This window comes from Polypterus senegalus, chromosome 2 (genome assembly GCF_016835505.1).
Source record: "Polypterus senegalus isolate Bchr_013 chromosome 2, ASM1683550v1, whole genome shotgun sequence".
NCBI lineage: Eukaryota > Metazoa > Chordata > Cladistia > Polypteriformes > Polypteridae > Polypterus > Polypterus senegalus.
This window is the reverse complement of record NC_053155.1, coordinates 101686992-101709196: the sequence shown is the minus strand read 5'-3', so window position 1 is coordinate 101709196 and position 22205 is coordinate 101686992. Positions and strand designations below refer to the sequence as shown.

At 35.2% G+C, this 22205-nt stretch overlaps 2 protein-coding genes and 1 long non-coding RNA gene across 5 annotated transcripts in view; 1 reads left to right on the top strand and 2 right to left on the bottom strand.

Moving 5' to 3' along the window:
• Positions 1–112: 112 nt before the first annotated feature.
• ccdc90b (coiled-coil domain containing 90B) lies at positions 113–14638 on the bottom strand. 2 transcript variants are annotated; one of them, XM_039744289.1, is made up of 9 exons: positions 14437–14638; positions 12036–12152; positions 10600–10703; positions 8346–8447; positions 7025–7066; positions 6859–6930; positions 6723–6776; positions 3112–3226; positions 113–2767 (listed from the first exon to the last, which is right to left on the bottom strand). In XM_039744289.1, exons 1-9 carry the CDS (start codon positions 14492–14494, stop codon positions 2712–2714), a joined length of 720 nt encoding a protein of 239 aa, XP_039600223.1. In that variant the 5' UTR covers positions 14495–14638; the 3' UTR covers positions 113–2711. The 2 variants fall into 2 exon arrangements, with proteins under 2 accessions (XP_039600223.1, XP_039600222.1); XM_039744288.1 differs by having other exon boundaries at positions 14338–14631.
• Positions 14022–19723, top strand: LOC120523214 (BTB/POZ domain-containing protein KCTD21-like). Of its 2 annotated transcripts, XM_039744287.1 has the most exons (3): positions 14135–14169; positions 16414–16534; positions 17284–19723. In XM_039744287.1, exon 3 carries the CDS (start codon positions 17287–17289, stop codon positions 18073–18075), a length of 789 nt encoding a protein of 262 aa, XP_039600221.1. In that variant the 5' UTR covers positions 14135–14169; positions 16414–16534; positions 17284–17286; the 3' UTR covers positions 18076–19723. The 2 variants fall into 2 exon arrangements, with proteins under 2 accessions (XP_039600220.1, XP_039600221.1); XM_039744286.1 differs by lacking the exon at positions 16414–16534 and having other exon boundaries at positions 14022–14169.
• Positions 17413–22205, bottom strand: part of LOC120523219 — a 35583-nt gene continuing 30790 nt past the window's right edge. Inside the window, exon 3 of the long non-coding RNA XR_005632570.1 lies at positions 17413–17520. This is a non-coding gene — a long non-coding RNA (uncharacterized LOC120523219). The remainder of the gene's footprint in view (positions 17521–22205) is intronic.

The window sequence follows — 22205 nt, the reverse complement described above, 5'->3', positions numbered from 1 at the left end:
CATGTACATTATAAATAAATATCCAGATTAACAAATTTATATTGCTGTGGATGGTATACTTTATTATTGATTTATGCAATCTGCCTCATATCATATTTTTCTCTTTTTATAGCAAGTTATGTTTACTGAAACACCGGACTAATTATTTTGGATTAGTTTAGTTCAAATCTGCTTTTGATTCTCTATAACCAATAAGTTTTGAATTTGTAATAAGTATGTGAAAAATGTATACAACATTATTGCACTTATTCATGTAATACATTTAGAAGTGTTTTGGTTAAAATGTATATATGATGACACATAAATATGACAAGTGAAATTGATCAGACAATATTTAAGTCAAAGTTATCTGTTCCAAAACACAGTTGTTCTGAACTGCAGTAAAGTATAGTGTTCTGATAAACAACTAAAAATGCCTTTGAGATGTGTGTTTTTGGGGAATTGTACCATGTAAAAAGATGTACATCCAATTATGGCTACCAGAGGAAGGGTTTGAAAAGGGATTTGGCCCAATTTGGCAGTGTAGGCAACACCATGTTTTAACCATGATCTTAGCAGAAGCAATGTATGCTTGTATGAGTCTTCACACAATTTATAGGGTGATGTGGGAATGATCAGCTGTGCAAACATGAAATGAGACTGTCTGCCAATTCTGTGGTCAGTCAAAGATGAGACCAAAATAGGTAACTGCATTCTTCCTCTGTTTCACCATTTGCAAATTTTTCTTCTATTTTCTCCATAATTATACCTTGCAATCGTGATGCTGGCAGTAGTGCAGAAGTGTGTGGGTTAGAATAAGTGTTTTGCACAGAAAGGACTGCAACAAAACTGGCAACATTAGTCTGGGGTGTATTGTTAACATCTTAATTTGATCTATGCCATTCATTCAGGCTTGAATTTTATAGTCTCCTGGCAAATTGGACTGCTCTGTCATCATATATGGATAGTAATTTTGAGGTTCTGCCACAGATTTTTAATAGGTCTTATGGTTAAGATTATGACTGGGCCTCTTATGGGCATCTATTTTTTCATTTTAAGTCACTGTTGCATTGCTCTGCCAGTATTCAAAGGGGCACTGCCCAAACGAAACAGACTTTCTACCTAGTTCATTTTGTTTTCATCAACCCTGACAAAGACTGACAATCATTGCTGCTGACAAAAGCATCCGCATAACAAAACTGTATTTTCTGATTTTGATACTGTAACTTGGTTCTTCACCAGAGTTTAATTTACTCTTCATATGCCACTTAGAATTTAATCAGTGTAAGGTATTATGGTCTATTGTAAGACAGAACAGACAATAGATACAACATAAGACCAGCAATCCTGTTAAAGTTTTCACATATTACAGTGTCATGAATGGGTTACAATGTGAAAAACATTCACTAAATTGCTATTCTGTGTTTAAAAAATTATTCTTTGTAAAAAAGGCTGACACCGCTTCTGTAGGAACAGTTTTGTAAAAGAGGACTACTCTAGCTGTGCTAAAAAAAGCACATTGGAATGCATAATTCATTGTAACTTGTCATGGATGAGCTACAGCAACCAGTGACCCAAGCAAGTTCAATGTCTCTTAACATAAAACAGGGTGAGTTTGTAATAGATTACAGAACACATAAACCTTGGACTGTGCAGGCACAAAAACATCTCTTGGTCTGACAAACTAAATCCTGACAATCACCACAGAAGGAAGAAACAGAACACAGTAAAACCCATTGAAATCCATTGCTCCGTTTTCTCCAGGTTAACAATGCTGGCTGGTAGCAGAGAAGTAATGTTGGGTTTACTTTAAGACACAGACTTGGTCTTCCCCATTAAGGAGAGCAATGTTTGAGCATTATAAGATATCTGAACATCATTGCTAATTGTGTACCTTCAAAATCAGTAACATTTAACCCATTTGAGAATGGTACTTTTCAACAGAGTAATTCCTCATGCAACAAGGACAAGGAAATAGTTCTTGGAACTGTTCTGGAAATATAATCCGTGGACTCTGTAGTCATCCGATCTTAATTCAAATGAATGTGAAAATAGAATCAAACATTAGAGATAATAGTTTCACAGTCGGCTACTCTGCTATAATTATTGGAAGGCAAACAATCTATGTATGGAAATATTTAGTTTGTTTTGAGGTTTGATGGGAGATCAACTCACAATTATGATAGGTGTACCTAATGAAGTTACGAAACTGAGAAAATTTGAGTGGTCTGTAGAATTTTGTTCTCACATTATAGAGTTTTCATGTTGATCAGTTACATCTAATTACATTCAATTTCACCCTGAGGGTAAATTGACTTTCTGCTTGACCTTTAGGGGTCAGAGTGGAGGGTCAACTATTGCACAGCACCACTGGAGCAATTTTCAGGTTAAGAGCCTTGTTCAAGGGTCCAATATTGTAACAAAATGAAAGGTGCAAGGATGAAGTGTGTTTGTGGGACTAAGAGATGTTAGTACATTGTACATTTTTTATGATCAAATGTTTATTTATAAAAAGAATACTTGTAATGCATTTTTGAATGTCAGTATACTGTTTATACCAAACAACATGCACAACTGAACAGCAAATAAACATACAGTATAATGCTACTTTATTTTACACAACAAAACTTTGGTTGTTACTGTATCTTCAATGCAACTGGATCTATAGAGTTCTTTGTCCAAAAAAAAATGCAAAAATGGTACAGTATCTTTGAAATCTCTGATATCAGCCATTATTTCCAAAATCGGTAAACACCCAATGCAATTGCAAGGCAGGTAAAAACTGTAGCTGTTAAAAAGATATAAATTAAAACTGGGCTTTGTTAGCAGCAGATCAAACAAACTATTTTAAACATTTTTAAATGGAAAAAAATTATCTGCATTTCAAATTATTAACCACTCACCACTTGCAAATTTTAAAACTGAGAATTGGGTACAAATAAGTTATGGCAATACACAAAAGGAGACAACATTTACAGTATATTGCGTATTTCTCAAAAAAAATTGCCTTGTGATTTAGAAATGTGCATTTGCCAATAATAATAACACTGTCTAAAAAACAGGCTTATAGGGTCACTATTTTTATTTGCATTTCCTAATCAACATGTTAATTTAATCTCAAAATAAGGTTACCTGCAAGGTAGCGTGCTGTATGTAGTTTAAGTGACTCCAGCAAAACTTTTAGTGAGGCTACTTCAATGTCTATTTTTTTGTGTGCTTCCATAGTAGTACGGTCTACTTCTGAATTCTGGAAAAAGAAAAAAAAAATTCAGTAAATATATAAGCATTGCGCATATATTTCAATAATATGCATGTGTTCAAATATGAACAATTGATTTATTCACATTTCTTTACACAGACTAATACTTCAATGTGACACACAACTAGAAAATGTACCCCCTTTGGCCCTGAGCTGACCTAAGCTGCCAATATCACTTTTTCATAAAATAAATGCAGGCTGCTACTATTTCTAAGCCTGGTCCTGGCAACTGCTTACCCAAATGTAGTAACTTGCCAGACCCTGAGTTAATGTATTATATGTTGTAATAACAAACCTTACCCAAATGAAGAAAAACATGCATCAGATATCCTGCAGATGTCCTATTATATTATATTATATATGTCATGCATCAGAAAGTAAGCTGTCTCGTGTATTATTACGAGAAATTTTCTATGTGCACAAAAAGTGCAAAAATCTGACAGTTCTGGTAACTCAGTACACCCCCACAGCACCGGTCTCATTATTAATGATGACCTCTACAATCAATTAGGATTCTGTGACATGCAGTACGGTGACAAGGACTAGCCTCACTCTACATTTGCTATTTGCTTTACACTAAGAACATGCTTGCACAATTGCCGTGGTTGGAGGCTGGGCCCTCTAGACATCCAGTCTCTTTTTTTCTAGTACGGTAATTTCTTTTCTGCTTTGTTTTTTCTTTTCAATGAATTCAGATTAGCGAAGACTCCTCTCCAGTCACCATGTCTCAATCCAGATATGAGACAACAAGCAGAGTTGTGACTGTCAATATATATTGAGGGGGTTGCAAAGGCATCTATGGTGGCTGGTAATAACCCTTTCTCAGATTTAACCCAAAGTCCAAAAGCCATTAATTAAGCCTAAAGTTTTCAAAGTGTTCAAAGTGTTTTACAGGTTTTATTTCAGGTTTCTTATGGTGAAGAAATGTATATTGCCAAGTGTGGTGCTTTTTTAATACATAAATACAGCTTCACTTAGCCACAGCAACTTTCCTGCGGGAAATGAATTAATCATCTCATTGTAGAAAAATGAACTTTAACTTCAAACTACCAAACATATTCTTTCACTGGAAAAGTGGGTTAGAAAATGGCTGTATGGCTGATTTGCACCATCATGTATTATTATAATCATGTCTGATTTGTAATGTGTTTCTAATAATACATGCTGGTAATGGCACTACATAAAGACTGACTGAATGAAATGCAATTATCATTTAATATGTTTGTCAAACATAGTAGTAATCTTTACTGGTTACATCAATGCTAATTGATGAATAAATAGAAAAGTATACCAAAAACAACTAAATGGCATTTCTGGTTAGCACCAATTGTTAATTTCCACCCATGTGTTCACATTGCAATACATATTAAGTTTATGCATTAAGATTAAATTCAGTAATGTTAAAATCATTCTTGTACACAGTAACATTCATCTATTTACAATATCAGTGTGCTACATTATGTTTGAAAATGCAAACCACAACTTGAAAAAAAATGTAAAATACAATCAATATACAGGTGCCGGTCATCAAATTAGAATATCATGACAAAGTTGATTTATTTCAGTAATTCCACTCAAAAAGTGAAACTTGTATATTAGATTCATTCATTACACACAGACTGATGTATTTCAAATGTTTATTTCTTTTAATTTTGATGATTATAACTGACAACTAATGAAAGTCCCAAATTCAGTATCTCGAAAATTAGAATATCAATTAAGACCAATGCAAAAAAAGGATTTTTAGAAATGTTGGCCAACTGAAAGGAATGAACATGAAAAGTATGAGCATGTACAGCACTCAATATTTAGTTGGGGCTCCTTTGGCCTGGATTACTGCAGCAATGCGGCGTGGCATGGAGTCGATCAGTCTGTGGCACTGCTCAGGTGTTATGAGAGCCCATGTTGCTCTGATAGTGGCCTTCAGCTCTTCTGAATTGTTGGGTCTGGCGTATTGCATCTTCCTCTTCACAATACCCTATAGATTTTCTATGGGGTTAAGGTCAGGCGAGTTTGCTGGCCAATCAAGAACAGGGATACCATGGTCCTTAAACCAGGTACTGGTAGTTTTGGCACTTTGTGCAGGTGCCAGGTCCTGTTGGAAAATGAAATCTGCATCTCCATAAAGTTCGTCAGCAGCAGGAAGCATGAAGTGCTCTAAAACTTCCTGGTAGACGGCTGCGTTGACCTTGGACCTCAGAAAACACAATGGACCAACACCAGCAGATGACATGGCACCCCAAACCATCACTGACTGTGGAAACTTTACACTGGACCTCAAGCAACGTGGATTCTGTGCCTCTCCTCTCTTCCTCCAGACTCTGGGACCTTGATTTCCAAAGGAAATGCAAAATTTACTTTCATCAGAAAACATAACTTTGGACCACTCAGCAGCAGTCCAGTCGAGACGCTTCTGACGCTGTCTCTTGTTCAAGAGTGGCTTGACACAAGGAATGTGACAGCTGAAACCCATGTCTTGCATACATCTGTGCGTGGTGGTTCTTGAAGCACTGACTCCAGCTGCAGTCCACTCTTTGTGAATCTCCCCCACAGTTTTGAATGGGTTTTGTTTCACAATCCTCTCAAGGGTGCGGTTATCCCTATTGCTTGTACAGTTTTTCTACCACATCTTGTCCTTCCTTCGCCTCTCTATTAATGTGCTTGGACACAGAGCTCTGTGAACAGCCAGCCTCTTTAGCAATGACCTTTTGTGTCTTGCCCTCCTTGTGCAAGGTGTCAATGGTCGTCTTTTGGACAACTGTCAAGTCAGCAGTCTTCCCCATGATTGTGTAGCCTCCAGAACTAGACTGAGAGACCATTTAAAGGCTTTTGCAGGTGTTTTGAGTTAATTAGCTGATTAGAGTGTGGCACCAGGTGTCTTCAATATTGAACCTTTTCACAATATTCTAATTTTCCGAGATACTGAATTTGGGACTTTCATTAGTTGTCAGTTATAATCATCAAAATTAAAAGAAATAAACATTTGAAATGCATCAGTCTGTGTGTAATGAATTAATCTAATATACAAGTTTCACTTTTTGAATGGAATTACTGAAATAAATCAACTTTGTCATGATATTCTAATTTTATGACTGACACCTGTATATTTATTGCCAATATATAAATATTTCCTCATATATTTTATAATGGCCTAAAGAAAAAATATATTATTGTTTGAAAAGCATTTCAAAGGCAACCTGAAGTCAATTAGGCCTAATTACAGATAACTTTTATTAGTAAGTACATTCAGATTAGACTATTGCTTGAGTGGCTTTTAGTGAAGATGTCTATACTTTAAATGCTTTACTAAGCAATTATTATCGATATGCTTTATGTTATAATTTGAAAATGAATCGATTAATTTTAACATTCACCCTTACTCAATGAATAGCAGAAACCTTTCAGAACAGGGATATTTTGTTTAGGTTCAGCCTCTGCTATGCCATCTTCCCATGGTGATAAACATACAGCAAAATACCTTTACCTTTTTGTGAAATTCTGTACTAACTTCCATTAATTTCTTCTCTTGTTCAGTAAACTAAAAAGAGAAAAAGCAAATCTGAAATATTTTCATATTTGAAATGTGAAATAAATATTATCATAAATATGTTAGCCAATACCATGTCAGTTACTCTGCTTCTCTCCAAATTAATATCAAGTTTGGCATCAGCTTTGATCTTCTTACTTTCTTCCTTGATAAAAAGGAAAAAAAAAATCTGAATCAATATATGTATTTACTTTTCTTTATTAAACCTGATAACATAATCTTTTATTAAGATTACTTACCAAGAGCTGTCGTTTAACTTGTTCTAACTCATTTTTCATTTTCTGAAAAACATTATCTATTTTTTATTTTGGAACATTTTTTAGCAATCTCATTTTACATAAAGAAAATAAGATTAAAAACTTTAATATTACTGATAGCTACATTGTGACTGTTTTGGTTAGAAGTGTTTTTGACATAATAATTCGGTTGTGGCACTACACACCTGGAAGAGAGACACTGCACATTTATCCACAGAGTGTGTGAGTGTGTGTGTGAAAGAGATACTATCAAGATTTTAAAAAACAGCATTAATGAGACCCACTGCTATGTCAAAATCCTCTAGCCTGGGTACATGCCCACCAGCAAGTCAGAAAGCATAAGGTGGAAATGGTTGCATGAATGTGCATGCAGTGGATGAAGCAGAAAAAAGATCATTGGAGCCATATGATATGCTACAGAAAATAGATGGTAAAAATGATGATAAAATGTCAAAATAAACATTATATATTATGTTGGAATACAGTAAAAGCATGAACAGTGTTAAAAATATCTCAAAATCAACATTATATCCTCAAAATTGAAAGCAGAAATGCAATTGAATATTCATAAATTTCCAGTTTTATATCATATTATATGTAAGTTATGGATGTAATTCATTATTATGATATGATGATTACTATTTAAAAACAGCAGAGTGTGAAGGCTCACATACTCCTTAAATTGCATCACAAAAACAGATCAATGGATCACTTAAAAGGGCTGTAGCCTTCAATCCCCAAAGTAGAACTGAAATGTTCACACTACACATGCTCACACATGATCAAAGGTATGCTTAGAAGACTGCACGGTCAAAGGGCCTACCAGATCAACCCAGAGACAGGCTAGCGATACTAGGCACAAAAAAACTTTCACATACTCCAGAAAATTTTATTTTGTAGGTAAGAAATTGCCCTGAGCATATCACAGAAAATTGGAAAAATGTGATTATGATGACTAAGTTGAGTTTATCATAAATATGTTAACAATATGTTAAATTATTGGGGTGAATATTTACTTATTTAGTTTTTAAAGACCATCTGCTGGTGGATGAAGTCAGTGAATAGAGCACTTAACACAGGGATGATAACCTAAACACACAGAACTACCATACTTCAGTGCTTAAATGGGCTGCCAAGTTCTGCAAGGTGGCAACAATACTAACCAAGCACAACTGCTGTTCATTTTACCACTTAATTAACACCTGACAATTAAGAAAACCCCTAAATCTGAAAGTGCAGCATGTGTTGTACGTATCCATTAAAGCAGAAACTGTACACAATCTGTTTGAAAGTACCACCTTACCTCATTCTCTGCTCTCAGATTAGCAAATTCACTTTTCTCCAAAATGACCATATCTTTTTTGATTGAGTCGAGATGAGCCATTATTTGTTGTAGTGCAATTTCCTAGCAAAATTATAAAGAATGGATTTTTAAATGTATTTTCTCTAGCACATTCTTAATGACAAAATTATCAATTACTGAATTTGGGCAATGGAAATGCTTGAGCATAATGTATAGTGAATTTTGCTGAATTTCCAAAATCCAAAATATTAGGTTTTGGATCTAATGAACAATCATTAAAACAAAATTATTTTAGTTTAGTTTCAGAATTTCACATTGTGTCAAATTAGTATGAGAACTACTTTAAGACTTACTCTAGTTTCTGTTGTCAGGGATGCCAGGGGCCATGACCCGGCTGGGACGCCATGAGGGACCGGATGTGGGTCTGTGCCCACCCTGGATCACGTGGGGGTCGCCTTCCTGGTTGCTTTGGGGGCCACGGGTACAAGGCATGGAAGCTCCACCCTGTAGGGGCCCGTGGTCACCGCCAGGAGGCGCCCCAATGCCTTGGGGACCTGTTACCCCCGCACTTCCGCCACGCCAGGAAGTGCTGGGGGGAAGAATTAGGATGGCGCCCGGAGAGCTGCCGGGAGGACAGCTGGCACTTCCGCCACGCTGGGGCGTGGCTAGAGGAGGAATGCTGGGAACACCTGGGGCTCATCCAGGGACTCTATAAAGGGGGCCGTCTCCCATCATTCGAGGCTGGAGTCGGGAGGCAGAAGGACAAAGCTCAGGAGAGCTGTGGAGGCGGCCCGAAAAGGAAGGCATTGTGGCCAGGACTGTGATTGGGGTATTTGTGCACGTGACTGGGGTCTGAGTGACCAATGGACTGGGGTCTTTGTGACTAATTATTGTATATAGTGTAAATAAACGTGTGGTGGTATTTTGACAACATGTCCGCCTGTCTGTGTCTGGGCCGGGTTCACACTGTCTAAATCTTACAGTAGTTTACAAGGTTAATATAAATCAATCATATATGAGAAAGTGAGAGTGCCCTGTAGTGCCAGGATAAATATCTTGTTCTAGAATGTTTAGGTTTGGAAAATTAATGAACCAATGAAAACATAGTGGAGTTATGGAAATGTAGGCTAGCAAAAACTGAGCAGCTTTAAGCTAGCATGGAATTAAGAAGGCTTTAACAAAAATAAAAATTAAAAATAAAGTTTTTTTTTCTCCTTTCAGGTTTACGTAAGGATTCTTTGTTTAAAACAAACAATGCTATTGTAAACTTGAAAGGAAAAGGAAAATGGCCAAATTAAAATCAAAATATTACAAATAGGGACTAAGTAAAATAAGATTTTGGTTTAGGTGCGGAAACTGGCCAAATGCACATTTTCTGTTTCAAAAACATAAACCTGTGAAAAGAAGAGAAGTTTGTGGAAATATTATTATAGGAGCATCTGAAAATTATCTCATGTACATATAGTTTATTTTTGCAAGGAAGATTTTAGAGGGTGAGTTGTACTTCCTATTCCTGCTTCGTGTGGTTGTCCATGTGATGGCAGCACATAGAAGGAGCAAACATAAACTGCAGCACAAAAAATAGGAATGGAATCTAAAAACAATCTAATCTAAATCTTTGTCAGTTTAGATCAAAAAATTAACTCTATTCACAAATGAGTCTCGTACTTGACTGAATTCAGATATTAATGTTATATAATTAGTCTAGTGCTGTATCAACATGCACCTGCAAAATGAAAAACCTCTGGCCTAACTGATGCCAACCATGATTTGTTTCATATTAAGGTTCCATACTCCAAATTTACAATTAACAAAACCAGTATCAGTGTCCTCTTGACAGAACTAAACATGAAATAAATGTTCATTAAATGAAAGAAACTAAGCATCAGAGGAGTATCTCTAAAGTCTATGTCACATTAGATGACATTTCTTTATTTACAGTACATAACCTTAGCAAGTTTGAGGCAGATCGCCTAATGTAACGTACCCAGCAACTTACTTAAACTAGTCTTCAGCTCACTACAATAAAATTAAACAGGTTTAGAAATGTTTATCAGGAACAGCATTATGAGAAAAACAACACAAATTAAACTTATTCTGTCACATAGAAAAACTGCTACAACAAATGAGGTTAAAAGTAGTATGATACTTGCATAAATAAATTGCACAGTGATAATGGAAATGATACCGGAACATGGCTTTGTCTGCCCTTTAATTGTTTAATAGCCAGTCAAAGTAAATTTGTCAAACACACCTGATGAGATCCTGTTACCATGTCTCGATACACCGTATCCATACAGGCAGTGGTTAATGTTACTAGTGTTGTAACAAGAATTTCTGCTTCTTCCTTTTTGAAACCTACCAATAATACAAGAATATACGTATAAGCTAAATCTTGTTATTCTCTTTAAAATACAGTATCAGAAATGTTATATGCAAATGGTCTGCAAATTCTCATTTAAATTTTGCATTTGGTTAACAAACAGGCTGAAACCAAGATAAGCCTTATTTTAGTTTAATGAAATGTCCCAAACAAATGAAAAATCAAAAAGATATTTTTTGGGAAAAATAATTAAAAATGAATTATTTTGAAAGGGGCTGTCCTAGTATCTAAATGAAAAGCACAATTAAAGGAAAAACTGAGGAACGTGTATTAGTGAACAGTCAACATATTTTTAAAGGGCAGAGATCATGTTATAATATGCAAGTCTATGATGAAGCAAAAAAAGCATTCATTCAGTATGGTGCATATATTACTTATTTTGATCTTCAATACACTTTTGATAAGGTCCAGCATGACAAGTTACAGATCAAACTAAACATGTGGAAGTTCAAGGGGCAGTCTGTAAATAAAGGCAAAATTGGCTTAAACACAGGATGCAAAATAACTTTTTCTAAATCAGGTGATCCTAAAAGTGGGGTCAATCAAGGGTCAGAGTCGAGAAAACTTTCTTTTGATTTCTATAAATGATCTTTATAAAATTGTTGCTAACCAGATTTTTACATTTGCAGACAGCATTAAATTAGTTAGGGTGACATGACAGAAGTATTTTAAATTGTGAAGAAAATTAGAATGGCGGATGCCATCTATTACTACAAAATTTAGTTTTACAACTAGAACATGGGACTACAGATGGAAACTGCTTAAAGGTAAATGTTGAGCAAATATTTAAAAGGTACTCTTCACACAGAGGACCATATGTGTAAGGAGTAAATTAAATGTAGTCTGGTCCTGATGTTGCCAGGACAGATTTGATATTCTTGACACAGGTCTGGATTACATGGGTTCAAAAAATCATGGGTAGTAAAAATCACATACTGTAGCAGATACAGGCAGATTCTTATACTTATCCTCTTTACCCTAATTGTCATTTTCTCTAAGACATATTCAGCTACATTCAAGTCCCATATTATTCCTCCAGAGATCATTGTTTGTAGACAAGACATCTATATTTCACTGCAGCACTGAATTAGTGCTATTTTATTTACAGTGGCATGTTTTGTTCAAAGAAAAGGACTTTCAGTATAATCTGGTTCCCCTACTGTACCTCAACATGTATAGTATTATTAAATTATATAGTACATTAACTTCTAATTTAAAAGTATGTATGTCATACACTTCCAAAACTTTATGAAACATCAATATTCTCCATTATAAAATTATGAGAAAGAGACTGTGATGATACTTACCACTGGCCTGTAGGTCCTTTACTAAAGCATGTGTGTCAAAAGATAGTTTTCTTTGTTCAAGTGGTGTCAGATTTACTTTTCTTGCATCATATGTTTCAACTACAGCAGTACAAAACTCTAAAGGAAAATAAATTGTTATTAATTGTATCTCATATAATTTAAAATATAGCAATAATGAAATACTCTGAAAAAAGTAGACCTGGCTGAAAAAAGGTTTGTAAAAGAGTGCTTGTAACAGACATGTTTAAACATCTTCCTTTTCCATGTCTTTATTGGCAGGGCACTTTTCATAGCTATAAAATGACACAATTTTAACCATTAATTCATCAAAGACTTTTGTTTTTTCTTGAATAAACTCCTCCTTCTTTTTCTTCTTTCAGCTGCTCCAATTTAATTATTCTCAAACCCTGAGTTCAAATACTGGACCAGTTATTGTCCGTATGGAATATATACATTCTTCTCGTTACCCTTTCTCGTTCCAAAGATGTATAAGTTAAATTAATTAGTGACTCTAAATTGGCTTTGTAGGGGTGTCTGTAACATGGGGGTGTGTGCTCTAAGATAGACCACCACTTTGTAAAAAAAATGGTTTCTGCCTTCTAACTAATACTGCTGAGGCAGAAAACATCTGAGTACTAAGAGGAAGTATCACTGTTCTTAGATTCCTGAACAAGATTAAATAGATACGATAATGGATAGACAAGTAATTGGATGGTTTCAAGCAAACTTTGTCCCAAGATGCACATCTTTGTTGTGTGGGAAAAACTGCAGAAACTAAAAAAACACAACTGTAGTCCAAAAACCCGACAAGAAAGTACACAGGCCACCATGGGCAGGTCCCAGAATTCTAAAGCTGTTAAGATAGCAACATGAATCAGTCTACCAGAGTGCTGTACATTTTATGAGCAATTATCAACATTGGTCACACACATACACCCATGACCTTCACCAGGAAAAGAGGTTTCAGGAGATTAGATTATATCATTATGTCAAAATACATATTAGTGTAGATTTTATGAAACATACTACAGTGCTAATTTCATGTTTTTCAACTTTTATATTGTTTGCGTTATTTTTAATGTTGCAAATAATGATTGTTTCCTCCAGTTTTCTATGTGCTTCAATGCTTTCTCATTAAACTCTAAATACTCTAAATTGCAACGAATATTGTCATAACTTCAAACTGGATGGCATGGTGACACAGCAAGTAGTGCTACTGCTTCACATATTCATTGCCCTGGATTGGAATCCACCGCCTTGTTATTTTCCATGTTTAGTGTGCATACTCTCGCTGTGTCTGTTAATTTTTTTCTGGGTAACAGTGTAGTTTTCCTCCAACATCCCTAAAGACATGCTCTTTATCGCCCTCTGTGATCATATATGTGTGAGGCACCCTGTGAGGGACTGGCATCCTGTCCTGTCTTGTTGGGATTGGGGCCACACTGCCAAGAAACTAATTAGACGAGTATAGAATGTTGCCATTAACCCAAACCACAATAAATGTTTCAAACCAAAACAAAATCGGATCAACATTGACTAATTTATTTGTCATATTTCAGAAACAATGCTTTGACTAAAACCATCTAGTCTGCATGTCAACGAAGGCGAAAACATTTAGTGAAAAAATGCCAAAACGACAAAGTTTGAACCAATCAAGTCAGTAAAAAACAAAGATCCTCCGGGAAAATGATGGCGATAGAAAAGGAATGGGGTTTACTATTATAGTTGAAATGCGAAACATTTTCATTTTAGAAAAACAAGGAAACACAATGAAACCAAACCGTCACGGGTAAACACATTTTTAAATTCTCTTCTGATTCTCGGCACTATAATTCTTTCCACCATTCCGTGGCGTCACTACCTGGCCACACATGACCCACCCATTCAATCATCTGACCAATCGGTTACGACGTCTTGTCCAAGAAACGTACTACACGGCGCGCGAAGCTTCCGTATAAACTTGTCGTGTTTCTGTTCAACGGTGTTACGTCATTTTCTTCGGCCCGCCCTAGCGAAAAGTCTTGTTACATGAACTCTGCCTCACTTTGGGGATTTAAAACTCCCAACCTGCATGAATGAACTTCGCGGGGAGCCTGTTTTCTCTTACTCTTGGTATATTTCTACTGAATTTCGCGTAAGTTATAACTCTCCTAGACGTTCAAAACACGTTTGACAGAGCTACTTTTTTAAAAAATCGGAATTAATCATTTAAGGTAACTGCGGTATTGGTATGTACGCACTATTTTGTTAGTACACTGTGGTCTTACTCAGAAATGTACAATTAGCAACTAACGACACTTACCCTTTTTAATTAATCGAGTCTGATATTTTAAAATGGACCTGGAATGAAAGGGGTGGTACACAACGTAGTCGAGATCCTTAAAGCCAGCTTTCATCGTACCTCTGCACTGTTTATAAAGCATTTCGCCGGCTTTTCTTTTGCAAAGGAGAAACATCATCCTAAGTCAGGTCGCAAAATCCGGGCACTAAACAGGGGAGGAGTTTGCAAAGATACTACGACCTCAGCGTATTGACATCGCGGAAAGAATTCCCCCGCCCCAGCATAAATGCAAGAAGAATATATCCACCAACTGAATCAGTAATAATACATATTTTGTTTATGTGTGTTTAAAATCATGTGGAAAAAAATAAATGGCTTTTGACCACCAAAATGATTCTGCAAGCTGCAATAACTAATATATTTTGCAAAAGAATTAAGTATGTGCAATGCGCGACGGTGACTTCACCAGAATAACTGAATAAGAGCCCTCTTGTGTTTGTTACAGAGAAGCGTTCCTTAACTGTGTCATGCAAAGTCAACTCTCTCTCAGCCAAAAAAAACCGACTTGTTCGTCCGAAGTTTGGTTTCCAGAAAAGGGCGTACGTGAACGGATATTTCAAGAGGGCAAAGATATGAGTTTGTTGCTGGATTTCAAAGGCCCTTGTCATGATAGAAACGTATCATCAAATGGAAAACGGACACGCCCAATTTTCTCCTTGTATCTAATTTACATTTTCCTAAGGAACATCGGGGAATTTGTAGTCTTTTCAGTCTGCTCTACAGAGATCATTTTGGACTATGTTACCGCCATTACGCTATTCTTACGCGCTGTTTTTAAGGGTATTGTTAGCTGCAAGGTGGAAACCATACAGAATCGGTGATTTTTTACGACATGCAGAGGTACTTCAAAGATAGTTATAAATTTGATGATAAATACGTCAAGAAGAATATTATACAGTTTTAATCGCAGAAATTCCATCACAGTACTAATTTATCCGTTTTCTAAACCTTGCTTAATGTAAATTTAGTGTCAGTGGAGACAGGACCTGTCCTGGCAACATAAGGCTCAAGTCAACAACCATCCCTGCACGGGTTAGAAATAATTATTCTAACATACTTGACATATTTTACAATATTTTCCTTCCATCTTTTTAAGCTTGCATGATGTAAATTTAGAATAGTGCTGTATAGCACATTACCCATTTTACAATAATATGTTGACAAAAGATGTACATCTTTGAGGTCCATCTGTTAACTGGCCTAATTATTTCAGGATAACAAGCTTTAGGGTGCCTGTCCAGGAAGCATGGCAGCACCACCATTGAACAGAATACCACCCCTCAAATGGCAACATTGTCTCTCTATCTCTCTCTCTCTCTCACACACACACACATCTACACTTACTCATACATAGGCCATTAAAGTCACCAGTTAACCATTGGGAATGTGAGAGGAAACCCACAGAGACATGGGGAATGTACACAATGAAAACAAACAAATTATCTGGAATTTGAACCCAGTCTCCTGGAGTGAACTACAACACAACTGGAAACTCAGTATTTCAGATTTTTGCAAAGAGCACAGAGATAGGAGAAATTGAGACACCAAGCAGTATAAACAGTTCAGTACACCTTGTCCATTTAAACGTTATACTTCAAATTGAATATAAAATTGTTCCTTTGATGTACACTGTTTTGTTTAATAGCAACCAGTTTCTCATTTTTTGAAGGAGCTGATGGGTCATATATATTAAAAGGTGGCTGTTTTGTGTTAGGGCAATTCAAGTACGCCTAAACATATATTTCTTCTGTTCAGAGCCACGAGGAGCAAGTTAAAACTTACCTTGATGTACCACTTTAGTGCACTTGTAATTATTGTGGATAGCACTCCATTGTGCATTTGAAGACTTATTGCCAGCTCGTCAGAATCCCCTCCTTTGCATGTGGTTTCTAGGGGCTTCTGACTCTTGACACCTCCTTGACCTCTATGCAGCATGCAGGCTCTCCCAGTACACATCAACTGCATAGCTTGTAGTATGTTCAATGTAACCTCTGGCACTTTAGTCTTCACATTTTCTTCCCTCTCCTTTTCATATAGACTCTCGCCTCCTGCAACTGGAATACTGGACGAGATAGTAATTAGTGTATTCTTATTTAAAGCACCCTAGCTGCAGAACACGCAGCCACTGGAAAGTGCTTTCCACAAACCTGTGAAAGAGGTAGGGTTTTCTAAAGGAGTTCACATATGAGTTCTTTGGCCCAAACCATCTATACTGTTTTATCTGCCAGTCTGGTGTCAATAAGTTCTTTTGTTTGCTGGCCATTACTTTGCATAATTTATCCATTTCCAAATAATTCTTACTAACAGTGGATGGTGTGATTGAATGGAGAAATTTAATAGACTTTTATAAAGATTGTTATTGGAAAGATTTTAGAGTTTTAGTACTGATGTTCTCTAGAAAAGGAGAACAAATGAAACAGTAAAAAAGCACAAGAACATAGTCTTCAAAATGCCCAGAGATTAAGGGTACTATCCTGGTCAGACACCTGAAGAAACAGTTGCACTGTGGGTAGAGTTAGCTGCTTGGCAAAGGTAGCTCTCACAATAGGCAGAAAACAAATAACTTCCAGTGTCTACATCATCCAAGTTACTCAAATTAAAACCCAGTGCCTTTTATGTATTATGTTTTGACCCATCGTTTGTTGACAGCTATTTTTCTAATTAAATATATTTCACTTCTCAGAGAAAGGGGAATAAAACTGTTGTCAGGACTTACATTTCTAATACATCATAGTAATTCTATGGGCTGCCATTTCGATACAAATCAATTTATTCTAAATGAAAAATGTCAATTCAAAATGTATTTTTTCTAGTATGTTTTATTTAAAGTATGCTTTTTTTAAGATGTGATCTATTCATTCAAAATGTTTGGTGTATCTTTCTTTTTCGTTTAATTCTTAACTTTAGATCATGTCAGAACTTGTGACTCTTAATGTGGGAGGAAAACTGTATACCACATCACGAGCAACTTTGGCATGCTATCCAGATTCCATGCTGGGTGCAATGTTCAGTGGGAAACTGCCTTCTTCAAAGGACAGCCAGGGGAATTGCTTCATTGACCGCGATGGTAAGATCTTTCGACACATTCTAAACTTTCTCAGGACATCGCACCTTGACTTGCCTGATGACTTCAGAGAAATGAAGCTGTTGAAGAGAGAGGCAGATTTTTATCAGATCCAGCCTTTGATTGAGGCACTTCAGGAGAAAGAGAAGGAAATGTCACTGTTGGAAAGGAATGCAATGTTGAATATCAGCTTACATAAAAAAATTAAGACTGTGCATTTTACAGTTCGTGAAGGCCCCCAGATTTATACTCTATCTTCCTCAAACATGGATGTTTTCACTGCAGACATTTTTTGCACTTCCAGCATGTTTCTAAATCACGTAGTCAATAGATTTTGCTATTATTTTAAAGGGAGTGTCTCTTCTGTGTACAGTGAGTTAGAGGATCAGAATCATGTTGTGCTACAATGGGTAGCCACAGTAAGCGGCCTACCAGAAGAAGAGTATACCAAACAAAACCTAAAACGACTGTGTGTGATGCCTGCTAACAAGCCAATCAACAGTTTTTGTGTATTTGTTGAGGAGATTCTGAAAATAGCCATGAGTGATGGGTTCTGTGTGGACTCCACTCTTCCTGCTTCTTTCTTAACTGATATAAAAAATAATAAAATTATTCGCTTAACACGATACAAGTAAAATTTAAGTATGACTGATGCACTACCAGTGTACGGCTATCTGTATGGGAGCCTTATGTAGAAGTACTGCCAGTTAGCAAATTTATGTGTAACCATGTACTCTGACGACATGACTGAGTGACTTTAACACCGCATGCTTCAATGGTGAAAATAGTGTCAGGTGTTTGAAAGGTTACTACTGTACATTCTCAAAAAACATTCAGATGTTGATAATATGGATATTACATCTATTTAATTTGCTGATTTTTAGAGTCTCTACAGAGGTGCCTACATGATGTCAGTACAAAGAAAAAGACTGTATTGATACATAGAAACTTAATACAATAGCATTTTTAAAATAATGTATCCTCCTATTAAATTATTATTGTTTCATAAAATAATGTAAAATAATGCGGTTTTACTTCCATATATGTTAAAAATTTGTAATTTAGCCTTTAGAACCTGTTTTGATCTGAAATCTTAATTCAGTGTTGGTTTCTGTACATATTTGTTCAATAGTATACTCTAGCCCTCTGGGACTGTGAAGTTGGTTCAGAAAGAGGATGGATGGAAATGCAACCGGGGCAGCTTTCATCAGTTCATACTGCCTGCTGTTGATACTTTCATTTATTGTAGTTCTATCAAATTAAAAATAATATTTATTAAGTAATTATTTCCTACAGATTATGTGGAAGAACTATATATATTTATATATACTATATAAAAATACTCTAATACACTATTTCCTGATTCTGGAGCATTCATGAACTGCTGCTGGCTTTTGTTCATATAGGTTTTATTTTTTTAATTAGACTGTGGTTCCATTCTTTTGTTTAACTCTTCTCCGGGTTTTATTTTCAAAGACTGGATTTTTAATTTATTGTTAAATGGAAAAATAAAATAGTTTATGCATTAATGACTGCTGAAATATATATCACCTTCAGTTAAAAGCTGAATAGGTACCCATTATTAGGATACAACCTATAGTATATTTCACATGTTGTGTACACAATAAGATTTTATTAAGCTGTTCTGTATTTAGTGAAGCCTTTGTTTTGCGTCTTTATTCTGTTACTTTCAAAAATTTGTAGTGGAAAAGGAGCACAATCTCTTCTTTATATTCAGTTAATTGTTTATAAAGATAAACATTGGTTAACTGTGAAAAATGATTGATACATTTAAAGAAAAATGCCATTTGGATTGCAATTAGATTAGATTTATTAGATACATAGCAAAATAGTCCTGATAACTTACCTGATAGAATCTTAATTTTTAAAAATAATAATATTACTGGAAAAAGTAGGTTTATGAACTGGATGGATTGAAGTAAATTATTTGTGATATTTAATAAAAAATGGTAATTTATAGTAAGAAGTTAATTATATACAATTTAAAATTAGTAGCTAGGCTTAACTAAATATTACTTTAGGTGCTATATTGGTAAAGAAAGGATCTACTACTTTTTTAACTTTTAAAATAAGTAAGTAAGAAACCAGACTAATTTAATTATACCTGAAACAATTTTTAATACCTTAGTAGTAGGAAATGTCCTCTACAAACCATGATAAGAGTGAAGAAGTAACAGAGTAAATTATAAAGCAAATATCCAGGATCCTGATCACACTGACTTAGCAACCTCCCCACCCCAACGTAATTTTTGCTATATATTGCCTTTGTTTCTTGTAAGTCTAAGCATTATCCTCTGATGAAGACCCCTGGCAGGGGTTGAAAGCTCGTGAATAAATACTACTTTATGATACGTGATTAATTTTTTCTCCCTTTGTGGATCTCCAGCTGGAAATATGCAAACCGTATCACAGACCTTCTCTTCCATATATATATGCTTTGCAGAGAAACAATCCTAAATAAATAAAATCTGGGAACCTGGGGTTGTAAACATGATATTGGGAGTGATCAAACTGATTTAACCGAAATATAATTGTGCACATATAGAAAAGTTCAAGCCATCTGACAGTTCGTGTAAAAAATGTAGTCCTTAATATCCACAATATACTGGAGAAAGTCAAAGGAGTTAATGGTCCTGAAGTGTTTTGAGACTTACAATATCTTCCTCAGGAATGTTAAGCTTCTATAAAAGTTGGTAATATGACTTATCTTACAAGATGGATATTGCAACTGAAAAATGCATGGATGCTCAAAGAGATAAAAGTTAGAAAGTCTTAATTAACTTATAATAATAGACTCAATTTTAAAGCAAAAATCTGGGGTTGCATTGGAAACCTACATGGCTGATGAAACAACTGGCCAAGCTGAAGAAATCAAATATTTTTAAAAAGTAAAGTCAAAAAGTAATAAAATCGAGCAATTAAAATAATACCCAAAAATAACTTAGGCGAAATATGTTAGGTCAGATATAATAACCAAAGAGCAGTTAAATAACAATGATGAAGCAACACAGGTCTTCTAGAAAACAATATGATTTTGTTTTTTTCAATAAACTATTTTTAAACTGCACTGAGATATTGCACTAATATATTGCTCTTGTATTTGATGATCCTAAATCTAAGTAATTTATATTTACAGTACAGAAGAAACAAAAGTCATCAATTTTAAAGTATAACCTTGTTCTTTGTTTGTTTCTTTAACAATGAATATTATACTTTTTTTGAAGAATTTGCATTTTAGTGTATAAAATTTATTATTTTACTATAATGTTGTGTTTCTTAATAAAATATTGAAATCTTGAATTAAATTAAAAATAATAAATGTAACAAGATTAAACAAACATCAGATTTGATTTAGGAGAATACTGTATTTTAACTGACTACTTCTGCCTCAAAGCATCAAAAAACTGAGTTTGAATTGTGGTCATTATTAGTATGGAGTCTGCACTTTCTTTCCATATCCACATGTGTTTTTTTTCTAGGTACTCCAGTTTTCCTTTCACATCCCAAAGACGTTTTAACATGACTTTGTTTTAGATATGTTTTTTCTTATTTTTCTCAACAGTTTGGACCTGAATTACACTTTAAACTACAATAATAATTCATTTTAACTTAAACAAAAAATGTGTACATTTGCTTTTGCTGTGTGTATTTTTGGTAAAACCAATACTATTTCCTACGTTTATATTTTTATCAACTTTTTATTGCCAATCAGCACAAAATATTTTGTTTAAATTTTTTCTAGTTTCAGCATGAAAGTATATGAAAAATGGCCTTACTAATAACAATTTGCAGGACATTACTTTCATTATGTTAACTGGTTATGTAAGGAAAACGGGTATGATAAAACTCATTGCTGTTAGGGCAAATTATATAAGGACACAATTTGAGTAGTCACCAAGAGTGAAGGAAGAATGGGAAAGGCTTTGCATGGAGTGCGGGCAAAGGAACAAAGGTATTAGAAGGTATTAGATAGAATTTGTACTATCATTCCACTAGATACAACAATGAAATGGGGGTAGAGCCAGCATTTTCCCAGGCCTTCATTTGGACAGTGAGCGGTGGCTTCTAATGAAACAAAATTAAAAGGCTAGAAGTATTTAGGAGCATGAGCATGTTGTGGTGGGAGAAAGGCACTGATGAGGATGGGTTACTGTGCCTCACTTAAAAAAAAAAAAACATTTATTTTAAAACAGTGATTGGTTAATGCCAAATAATTTTGCTTATATACACAGGAGGAAACAGGAAAACTTACAATAAAAAGTAAATTCATGTTTTGTCATGGTAGAGTGTGTAATAATAATTTTAGAAAATGAGTGTTCAACACTGGAGCTACAAACACATCCAACTCCACTGTAACCCATCCATTTATGACAAAGAATGCCTGTAGAAATACTTTTATTTGGGAAAAGCTCGGCACCAACAACCAACCACCACTCTACAGATTAAGTAGTCTGGGGGATGGGAATGGGAAACAGCTACCTATTTATTGCTCTTTGTTCTGTATATAATTAAATACTGCACCTCTGAAAATAACGATCTGGACGTTGTTTATATGTATATTTCAAACAATGTTTAGGACAGAATATGCAGTTGTTCGTACTGAAGCCTTCACGACTTGCTGTAGTAATTACTACCATAAAGCGACCATCCGTTCAAATCGAATGAGAGACGGACATTAAAACAATGTCAAATACTAATCCATTCGTGAATCCATCTTCTAAGTCTGCTTAATTGTTGGAGGAGT